Source organism: Plasmodium reichenowi, chromosome 6 (genome assembly GCF_001601855.1).
Source record: "Plasmodium reichenowi strain SY57 chromosome 6, whole genome shotgun sequence".
NCBI classification, from domain to species: Eukaryota; Apicomplexa; class Aconoidasida; order Haemosporida; family Plasmodiidae; genus Plasmodium; species Plasmodium reichenowi.
The window spans coordinates 493,595-506,579 of NC_033651.1; the positions used below are offsets into that span (position 1 = coordinate 493,595).

At 23.2% G+C, this 12,985-nt stretch overlaps 1 protein-coding gene across 1 annotated transcript; it reads left to right on the top strand.

Moving 5' to 3' along the window:
• Positions 1-166: 166 nt before the first annotated feature.
• Positions 167-12,759, top strand: PRSY57_0612500 (transcription factor with AP2 domain(s); the record flags this gene model as incomplete). The annotated part of the gene is made up of 3 exons (XM_012906501.2): positions 167-8,729; positions 8,946-11,585; positions 11,759-12,759. 3 exons carry the CDS (start codon positions 167-169, stop codon positions 12,757-12,759), a joined length of 12,204 nt encoding a protein of 4,067 aa, XP_012761955.2.
• Between the last annotated feature and the right edge of the window lie 226 nt (positions 12,760-12,985).

Below are 12,985 nucleotides of genomic sequence, written 5' to 3' on the forward strand. Positions count from 1 at the left end.
TTACGTGCCATACATTAAAAAAAAAAACACTCCCCTAGAGATAATATAAATATATATAAATATATATATATAAATATATTTATATATATATATATATAGTTATTTATTTTTTTTTTTTTTTCTTATTAATTTGTTTATATTAATTTTTTTGTGAAATATTTAAATTATGGAAAATAAAGAAGAGAAGTACAAGAATTATATGGACGAAATAAAAAAGGTCTCAAATATTATTCAGGCAAAAAGCATCGATTGTTTCGAATCTAATTCTACTATTGATGAAAATAAAATAATGAATGTAAACGACATATGTAATATATATATGGTTGACAAAACTTGTGACCGAAATAATATTTATAGAAAAGATGTAGACAAAGAATGTCTTCTTGAAGAAAATCAAAAAAAAAAAGATAAGGACAAAAATTTATGTGTTCAAAAAAAAGGAGATATAATAGAATCATCTATATCTAATACATATGATATTATTAAATGTAATAACAACACAAGTGAATATAATCATAATATCGAAAAGGATAAAAACTTGGAAAAATTCAAGTCCTTCATCATAGAGGACTCCAATTCTTCGTCTCATGGAAAAAAGAAATATAATATTAATGATGTATATAAGGTTATTAAAAATTTTTTATTCAAATATATGGAAAATGATGAAAAAGGAGATGTCAACAAAATGGTGGGAGATAACAAAATGGTGGATGATAACCAAATGGGGGAAGAGAACCAAATGGGGGGAGATAACCAAATGGGGGGAGATAACCAAATGGTGGAAGAGAACCAAATGGGGGAAGATAACCAAATGGGGGGAGATAACCAAATGGGGGAAGAGAACCAAATGGGAGGAGATAACCAAATGGGGGAAGAGAACCAAAGTTCAGAAGGATCAAATCAGTTTAAACGTCCTGGTTATCCAGATGTACGATCCGTAGGAAGGTGCTTATATTATATTTTAAGAGGTAAAGTTAATGTTAATATTTTAAAGAAAATTTTTAGTGATAAGAAAAATGATAAACATGAAAATACAAAAAGAAATTATAATATAAATAATGAGCACACTGATACAAATAAAGAAAATGACCTTGATGTCGCTACTATAGAAGAAGAAAATAATATTGCACAAGATAATAATGGTATGCTTAATAAAGAAAATCATTTAAATGCAGAAAAATTTTTTAAGTGTTTAAATGATTTATTCAATCAAGAAGAAATTATTAATATAAATAATATAGAAGGAAAAGAATGTGATAAGGTATATGAAGATATAGCATGGACATTTGTAAAATATATAGAAAATAATAATATAAATTTTATAGAAGATTTTGTTAAGTGCTCCTCGAACGATGTATCTGGAGAGGTCCCTGATGTTCCTATAGAAAATTATAATGATATGTCACAAAATAATGATATGTCACAAAATAATGATATGTCACAAAATAATGATATGTCACAAAATAATGATATTTCACAAAATAATAATATTTCACAAAATAATAATATTTCACAAAATAATAATATATCACAAAATAATAATATATCACAAAATAATGATATCCCACACAACAAACACCAAATAAATAACAGCATTAAGAAGAATAATAATATAATAAGAACAGTTGATCCATTTAACAATGTTAAAAATGTAATTATTCATATTCCTTTAATTTTACGTTATTTTATACACATACATGTATCAAGCAGGAAGGAACATACAAACAGATGTGTTTATAATAATGATGATAATAAAATGAAACTAAAAAAAAAGATGATGAAAGAGATTATGATAGGTGTATTAAATTCAGATGGGAATAAATTTATTGAAGAATTATTATGTAATATAAAAGCATGTTTTCTAGAAATTCTAGATTATTTAAAAGAATATTGTCGTTCTAAATGTATCCAATTTAATGATGAGAATTATTTTTATCATTTTACTCAAATAATATCAATCGAGAAAACATATTTTGATTTAAAAACAATTCTTTTTTATACAAAAAAATACCATAAGATCAAAAAAAAAATTATAAAAAAGATTAGAAATAAGACATCATCAGATGAATTGAATTATGATAATAATAAAATTGTGACTGAGGATATTGAAAAGTTGAATGGTCATATTTTTGATGTATCTACAAATAAATATGTATATCCAATAAAAGATAAAGTTTTGACAAACCAAAAAGAAAATTATTATGAATGCATGTTATCTACTATATATAATAAAGATGATGATATTCAAAGTGATCAACTTAATAAACATACAAATAAATATAATGGTAAAGTATATAATCCTTTTATTAATAGATGTTTTAAAAGAAAATTATATCATCATGAACATGAAAAAAATGAACCCTTTGATAATATAACACATAAACAAATTAAATTAGATTCTATTTCTACAGATATGAATAGCAAAAAATATTATTTATCAAAAAATCAGACATCACCATTGGCAAGACATAACAAGGATAAGGATACAATAACTTCGTCAAACATTTTCTTTTTAAAAAATACACACTCAGAATATATGTTGCACAAGGAACATATGATTAATCGTGTTATAAAAAAGGAGGATATGCAAGATGATAAATATGATGAGATGCATAAGGATGAAACAAGTAAGAATAGAGCACAGCACAATGATGATGAAAGGAATGGTAATATATATAATAATAATGATAATGATGAAGAGGAGGATAATATTTATTATGCTCCTAGTAATATGAGGACAGGAATAGAAGTAGATAATGAAAATGGGAATGAGGATATTTATAAAAAAGTACATTTGCAAAATAGCATTTATGATAATATTATATATAATGATTATAAAACAATACAAAATCAAAACAACAAAATTGTTCATAATGTGCATAATAATAATACTTTTGTTGAAATGGAAAAAATGAGAGATTCAAACGAATGTGCTCTAAATAATAATGAACATTATAATAACGAACACATTAGTAATGATCACTCTAATAATATGTATATTGAGGAGGAGGAAATTGGGATACCTGTCGAATGTAATCAAGCAGAAAAAAAACTCAACAAAATAAATAGAATAAACGAACATAACAAAGATCCTCTTTCTCAAGAGCAATATTATAAAAGAATAACACGAAAAAGTAAAGCAAAAGTAATCATTGAACCAAATGATGAAAAAATAGAACTAGGAACTAGTTACAATCATGTAAAAGAAAATAATCATATGGAATATACAAAAGAGATGGATGATCATGTGGGAAGGATACCATCTTATGAAGATATAAAAAAACAAACAAAAAGAAAAAGAAAAAGAACAAGAAGAAAAGCAAATGATAAACTTGGAAATGTTCAAAATGATCAAGATGTTCAAAATGATCAAGATGTTCAAGATGATCAAAATGTTCAAAATGATGAAGATGTTCAAGATGATCAAGATGATCAAAATGTTCAAAATGATGAAGATGTTCAAGATGATCAAGATGATCAAAATGATGAAGATGTTCAAAATGTTCAAAATAATCAAGATTATCAAGATATAAAAAGTATAAAAAATCATATGCACGATTTAAATGTTACAAACGATGATCTTATAAATAATGATAATACAAATTCAAAAGTCTTATCAAATATAAGTCAAATTCACAATTCAACAAAAATTAATAGCACTATTAAAATTAAAGAGAGCACATCTTTTGAAAAGGAGACCTTGAATATTTTAAGAAGATCTTCAAAAGATGATCCTAATAGATGTGATAACCCTGAAGGTGTGGATATAAATATAAATACACAAAAGAAAGATGATAATAATAATCATGTTCATAATAATAATTTCATAAAGTGTACAGAAAAAGAATCGAATGATGGGAATACTCCCCACGCGTCTCCTCTTATAATAAAACATAATACAGATCATATGACCAATTTTAAACATTATAGTAATGATTATATTATAAATATTAATAAAAAAAGAAATAAAATAAAAAAGAAATGTATTAACAAAATTATGAGTAGTATATTTTCGGAAACGATTTATAAATATGCCTTAATATTTTCTCCGATTTTAAAAAATGATGGATGCGTATCTTTATTAAGCTTACATGCATTAAAGAATATTGTTTTAAAGCTATATCATCTTAGAATTGCTGAAATGCAACAAAACGTAGATAAAAATAATAAATATAATATTAATAATTATAATAATGAGATATACAATGAAAAAAGAAATAATTTTTTATATATGTATCATAATCATATCATATCTCCTCCTGAAGAAACATATATAAATAACGAAAATAATAATAGTGTGGAAAACATAAAAAATTATAAAGGTGCTAATAATAAAGAATTTAACCATATTTCATGTGAAAAAAATTATAAATGTAATTTATCTACAATAAATTATGATAAAATGGATGAATATTACAATACAAAAAATGAAAGTGATATAGAAATTATACAAAATATAAATAATATGAGTACAGATGAATATTATGATATGAAAGAAAATTTAAATATGAATATATTAATTCGAGAATTTCTGAAAAAAAATTTGAATGAGGAAAATTGGAACATGTTTTGGGAATGGTTATATGAAAACGACGATATTAATATATCAACATTTAAAAAACATATAATTAATCATATAAAGGATATATTATTAAAAAGGGATGTTATAAATAGGTGTTTTCCACATGAGATGTTAGAACCTGATATGAGTGAAGGTCATATAAATATGGTTAACAAAAATAATAATTACAATAACAAAAACAATAATTGTAGTAATTACAAAAACAATAATTATAATAATTACAATAATTATAATAATGATGAGAAAGAAAGAATTGAAGAACTCGTAAAATTTTATATAACAAACAACAGAGGCATAAATTTAGAATATAATAAAGTGAAAGAAATTTTTGAACAAGGAAAATGTAATGCATACTATAATAATGAAAAAAAAATCGAAATGTTAAATAATGAATATCTTCATGATAATATATTAGATTATATAAGGGCTAATGTTTTATATGAAGGATATATGAATAAAGACGATATAAATAAAAAAAAAGGAGATAATGAAAATAATAATAATAATAATAATAATAATAATATTAATTCATTTGTTACTAACATAAAAAGTGGACACGAAAATAATCATAATAATGTGTATAATTTTTGTAATAGTGATCATAGATTTTCTCATGATATTTCAAATCAAAAAGGTGACAATATAAATAATAGGAGTAATTCATTATGTCAATACAAAAGAACACATATGCATAACTATTATATATATAATGAAGATGATCAAAATATACATATTGATGATAAAAGTTATATACAAACATTAAAAGATCTTAACGATCTAAGAAGCATGTATAAAAATAAACATGCAGATATATTACAGGAAATTAATGAATGCGATTTTTTATTTGAAGATGAAAAATGTAGATATAACACAAAACATAACAATATCAACAATAATAATAATAATAAAAACAATATATTTAGGGACAAGAAAAAAAATAATAACAATATTAACGATGATTTGGAAAATTATTATTTTTATAATAAACATATTTATAATTCTATGGATGATTTACATCTTCAAAATGAAAATGGTCATAATATAAATAAAAATAATAATATAAATAAAAATAATAATAATGATGGTGATGGTGCTGGTGATGGTGATGATAATGGTGATGATAATGGTGATGATGATTATGATGAAGATAATATCAAATTAGCTGACTTGACCTATAAATTAAATGATTATAATATAAAAAATAATAATAACATGAAAAATAGAAATAAAAATACAAATAAAAGCGATATTATTTATAAAGTAAAAGATTTAGCATGTAAACTATCAGAGTTATATAACAACACAACAGACTTGACTTATAATTTGAATGATTCAGATGACGAGCATAATAATTATAATTATAATATGATGAATGTTGAACAAAGCAACAAAGACGAGAATAATAATGATATAATAAGTGAACAAAAGGATATACATCGAAATAATAATATAAGTGAACAATATGATAAAAAAGAACAAGTTATAAATAATAATGGAAATAATAAAGACAATAATATTAATATCCATAAAAAGAACGCGAACACGAACACGAACACGAACACAAACACGAACACGAACGCGAACGCGAACACGAACACGAACACGAACACAAACACGAACACAAACACGAACACAAACACAAACACGAACACGAACAAGAACTATGATCAGATGAGAAATGAAATAAGTACAAGAACAATAACTAAAGAAATGAACTGTAAGGAGAATATTTTAAATCTAATAAAAAATAAAAATTTAAGTGTACAAGATATTTTATATTATCAAAAATTGTTGTTATGTTTAAAATATGTGGGAGACCACAACTCGGCTATAAACAACAACCAAACAAACGAAAGAGAAGAAAGAGGCGAAAGAGATGAAAGAGACGAAAGAGATGAAAGAGATGAAAGAGACGGAAGAGATGAAAGAGACGGAAGAGACGGAAGAGACGGAAGAGACAGAATTGACGGAAGAGACGAAAGAGAGGGAAGTTCCAAAAATTTGAAACGTTCCAAAGATTATATAAATTATAAAAATTACAATAATAATAATATTCAAGGTGTAGATAATTCTTTTAATTATGAAAATAATAATAATAATACATTTATTAAAAATAAGATGAACAATGTATATAGCTATCTAAAGAATATTCCATATACTAACAGAAATAATAATTGTTTTATAAATAAACATTATAATTCAAAATATCTAAATAATCATCAATATAATCAAAATGATCGTATTTATAAAAATATGAATAATTCTGTAGGTAATAATTATATAAAAAATAATGAAATGATAAATCCTATACACACATATAACAATCTCATCAATAATAATAATTTTAATAAGTATGATGATGATTATAATAATTTCTTGAATCATCTTTATAATGAAAAAATGATTTACAACTCATCTAATGGACATGTAAACAATAATAATAATATCCATATGAATAACAATAATATCCATATGAATAACAATAATAATATGATTAATGACTTGTTAAATTTATTATATTTATATGAACAGTCCCAGAAAAATAAAAACCAAAATGTGCCACAAATAAATAATGAATATATATATGATTATCTTAATAAATATATTTCAAAAAATATGAATATTTCGGATTCTACCATGAGAAATGGACAAGACGAATATGTACAACCTAGTGAAGAAAGAAACGATAAACAGGATTATAACGATCCAAAATATTTTATTAATGATCATATTAATAACAATCGAACATACCTTTCAAACGATGATAAAGATAAACATAATCATAATAATCATAATAATCATTATAATTATACAAAGGAAAAGTATTGTAGATTAACAGAAAATAATAATAAAGAAATTGAAGTATTTTCTCAGAATAATTATTTAATCAAGAATAAAAAAAACGCTCAAGGAAATTTTACACTCAGCTTAGATGATGAAGGCATCCTATCCTCTTATAGTAATCCACAAAATAATAATACTGTATGCAAAGATAATTATAAAAATGATAAGAACTATTATGTACAGGAAGAAGAAAATTATTCAAGACAAGAAAATGATATAAGGATGTTAGAAAATTATGAAAAGAATTTAAAAGAACAAATTCCTTATCATATGAAAAATAAATATTTAGTTATGTCATCACAAAATAATAATAGCTGTGCTTATTCACCTAATATGGAAATTTATATGAATAAATTAAAATATACAAGATTGAGGAAAAAAAATAAATATGATATTGATGATATGGATGATATGGATAATATGGATAATATGGGTGATATGGATAATATGGGTGATATGGATGATATGGGTGATATGGATAATATGGGTGATAGGTATGGTAAGTATGGTAAGTATGATAGGTATGGTAAGTATGATAAGTATGATAATTATTATAGATGCAATAAATATAATAATTATTTATCCACACTATCATATTCAAATATGAATGATATTGAACATAATACACATATGGATGAGCTAGGTCAATATCTTTTGGTTCCTGGAGGAGATACACAAAATTATGAACATGCAGAAGATACTAAGCATAATGAACACAAGGAACATAATAATATGTTTGGTAGTAATAATCATACTAATCGCCGTCATTTGAGGCGTGCGCATGAACGCACACATGACAACTTTAATCTTTATAATAATAATAATAATAATAATAATATGCTTGACAAGTTTGTAAGATGTTATAATAGAAACAATAAGAATTCTTCGTCGTCTTTTTTCATAAATAAAGATTTATATAATTCATTTGAGGATTTGAATGAAAGCAGCAATGATGAAGATACCCTGAGACATGATAACTATTTTAGAAAAAGGAAAAGAACACATTTGAAAGGGAAATATGTTTTACAAAGACAAGAAAATGACCTTGATGTAATGTGTAATATAGATGAATATGATAATATGAGAAATAATAAATATAATTATATTCATTATGAAGACAGAGAAGATGGTGCGTGCCATTATGGAGATGACGATAATGAAAACATGAATATCTTAAAGAATAGAAATATGTATTCACAGTCATTATTAAATCACAGAAAATTAAATGATAAAGAAAAGGACAACATTTATGGTACTGTGTATAATAAGAGAAAGGGATTTCGTGCACAAGTATCATCAGCGGGTAATAAAAAGGATGGAAATTATATATATTAAAAATAATTGTTGGGAAAGTATAAATGTATATAATATGTAATATATGTAATATATATATATATATATAATATGTTTAATATATATAATATGTTTAATATATATAATATGTTTAATATATTTAATATGTTTAATATATATAATATGTTTACTATATATATATTTGTTTATCTTTATTTTTCTTTAGGAAATAAGATTGAAGAAGAAAAGAACAGGAGTGGTTTCCTTAATACAGATATCACCCCAGAATATGGAAGAGGCAGAAGAACTAAAGTAGTTAATCAGAATTATGTAAAAAATTATGAGTGTGATACGAAATATTATAGTAAAAAGGAAAAGACAAATACGATAACAAATATGCATATAAATGTTATGAACAATAATAATAATGGTTCATTGTGTGATGTAAATAATAAAGATAAAATAAAAACAAATGTAGACTCATCTTTAATTAATAAAAATAATAAAAGTAATATTACAACTCGAAAAATAAATAATTGTAACAACAATAATAAAATGAAAAATAATATATTAGACAATAATGAAGATTATGAAACCAAGATAGCTTGTTCCGAATTAAAACCTCAAAGGGGTGTATATTTTGATAAATCACAAAAAGCTTGGATAGGTAGCTGGTATGAAGAAGGAAAACAAATTAAAAGACGATTCAAAATTAAATATTATGGATGGGATGAAGCTAGGAGTCTAGCTATAAAAGCTAGGTTTGCTTTTGAAAATAAGACAAAAAACTTGAAAGGCAAAAAAGGACCTACCAGTAAAAATAAAAATGATAAAAATGAAAAAGACGCAACTCATAAAATTATTAATAATGGAAATGCAAACGATAATGTAAATAATGTGAATGGGAATTCAAACGATAATGTAAATAATGTAAATAATATAAATAATGTAAATAATGTAAATAATGTAAATAATGTAAATAATATAAATAATGTAAATAATGTGAAAGATAACCATATTGAGGATACACAGCCTGTGACAAACGCTGAACCCATGAACATAAACACTTGTCCTATCAAGTCTCCAGAACTTTTAAAAGATAATAAAGAAAATTATGTGAATAATATACATGTAGATAATATTGTAAGTAAAAGAGGCATGTCGACAAGAAATACTGGAATACATTTACCAAAAAATAATAATATAAATAATGATAATAATAACACGAATAAGAGAGATACGAGAAGACATTTATATAAAAGACGATCATATACTCATGATCATTATACTAATAATGATAGTAAAGAATTTATTAATGAAAGGAAGAAAAAAAAAACGAATATGAGCAATAATAAAAATAATGAGAAAAATGAAAAAAATGGTAATAATGATGATAATAATGATGATAATAATGATGATAATAATGATGATAATAATGATGATAATAATAATAATAATAATAATGATAATAATAATAATAATATTAGTAATATTAGTAATATTAGTAATAATAATGATGTAATACAGAATAGTCAACATGATATAAATATAAAGAATGAAATTGATACTAATATGCTTTATTCTTATAATAACAAACACAATTCCGATATAAATATTTCATCATATAATAATGTCAACTTCAAGAATAATACATATAGTGATCATATATTTAATGATATACAATATGATCAAAATCAAAATGTTCAAGAAAATTTTATTAATAAAACATCCTTATCCTTATCCTTACAAACAAACACAAATAATATATATAGTGATTTAAATCACGACAAGGAGAATGAAAATAATAGAAGTCAAATTGTGGTTCATAAGCAAAACGATCATGTACAAACAAAACAAGAATATAAAGAAAAAAGTCAAATGAATTCACCAAATAATAGTAGCATACATGATTATATAAACAAAGATAATTATATGAATGAAAATATGATGTTACATGTAGATGGTATGTATATTCCAGGTACTTACATGAATAACAATGATATTACATATAAAAAAAATAATAATTATCTTAATTATGAAGATGTTATAAATTATGATCAGTCTAAAACAAAGTATCATCAACAAGATAAAAATATTGACGATAATAATAAAAATAATGACGATAATAATAAAAATAATGACGATAATAATAATAATAATAATGACGATAATAATAATAATAATGATAATAATAATAATAATGATGATAATAATAATAATAATAATAATGATAATAATAATAATTATCACCTTTATAATGACTATAATAGCCAACCGTACAACTATTTAAACAATAATAATGAAGAGACAAAACTTGAAGGATGTTCTTCTGTTAATTTATCGAATAAAAAGAACATTGATAATATAAACAAAATAGAAAATAGAAATACAAAAAATATATATTTGAAATATTCCTATTGTAAATCATTAGAAAATTGTAATAATACTTATACCAAAGGTAATAATAAAAAGTTAGGTGATCAACAAAATATAACAGATCAATCAATTAAATTACCACAAGGTGTTTTCTATCAAGATTCTAAAAAAGCTTTCTGTGCTAATTGGTATTCAAACGGAAAACAAGAAAAAAGATATTTTTCTATAAACAAATTTGGAGAAGAAAAAGCTAGAAATTTAGCAATAGCAGCAAGAAAAAAATTCGAAAATGTTTATAAAAAAAATGGACATGGAAATAAAAAAGAGAATTCTATATCTCCTATTGTGAAAAATAATCCAACCAATGATATTCTAATTAAATCACAGGAAAATAATGATGAAATGCTATATCGCACAAATGATAAATCTGATCAAATAACGAAAAAGGAGATCATAGACCAGGACCTCTACTCTTCGAATTTGTTAACAAGTAGGTTTATATGTTTAATATATATATATATATATATATATATATATATATATATATATATATATATATATATGATTATTTTTTCCTTTTCTTTATATTTTTCTTATTTTTCTTTATATTTTTCTTTATATTTTTCTTATTTTTTTTTTTTTTTTTTTACCCTTTGAATGTAGACCCACTTAACAACGATATCGAGGAGGCCAAAGATAAATATAAAGGACCCACCAGCAACAGCATTGTTGGAAGTAACAATACAACACAAGTTGTAAACAACAATCAAATTGATGATGATGATGATGGTGATGAAGATATAAAACAAGATAAAGAAACTAACAATATGAATGATCTGAATAATGAACACGTCGATAAAAATTATAAGGATTATCCAAATTATACAAATTATACAAATATCACAAATATCACAAATATCACAAATATCACAAATGACGCTAATTATCAAGATGATAAAAATTTTCATCACCTACATAATCCTGATCCTGTTAAAGTACAGAGAGGAAGAAAAAGTTCTAAAAATATAAACATATCTCAGCAAAATAATAAAGATGATGCATATGGAAATTCTCATAAAAATCAGGACTCAGAAAATCATATAAACAATAATAAAAAAAATAATCATAATTATACTACACATATAGAAAATAATCAAAATAATCAAAATGATCATATCCTTAATATAACCAAAGAAATAACAGATAATAATAACGTACATCTTTCAAATAACGAAAGAATAAATAAAAATATTTCATATGAAAATTTAAATATTGATCATACAACAGATGATCTTTTAAAATCATCAGGTAAAGATATGAAAGGAGAAACTTTTAATAAACATTATTCAAAAAATTCTTTAAACAAAAATCTTAAAAAAGAAGTAGACGATGTTAATATGATAAACAAAATGGAAAAAACAGGATCAACACCTGCAGGAGTATATATGATTAGAATTAATGGTGTTGTACAAGCTTGGAGAGCTGAATGGAGAAGTCCAAGTGGTTGTAAAAGAACAAAAAATTTCGGAATTAATACTTATGGTACTACCTTAAGTAAAAAATTAGCTATCGAAATGAGAGCAAGAATGACTGGAGAATGTTTAATTTCGGATGATGGAACTGTTTTTGATTATTCAACAAAAAAAGGAACTATCAGTAATTAATAATAATAAAATATATATACAAAGGTCAAATTATATCACACTTAAATATATATATATATATATATATATTACCCTCTTTAAATAAAAATATTTTTAAATATTCTTTTCTATATATATTATAGTGAGCTATTATCTATATATTTAATTTAAAAAAAAAAAAAAAAAAAAAAAAAAATCCTGAACTGTTCAGGTAAAAAATTTTTAGTAATATTTTACTATTTTTTCT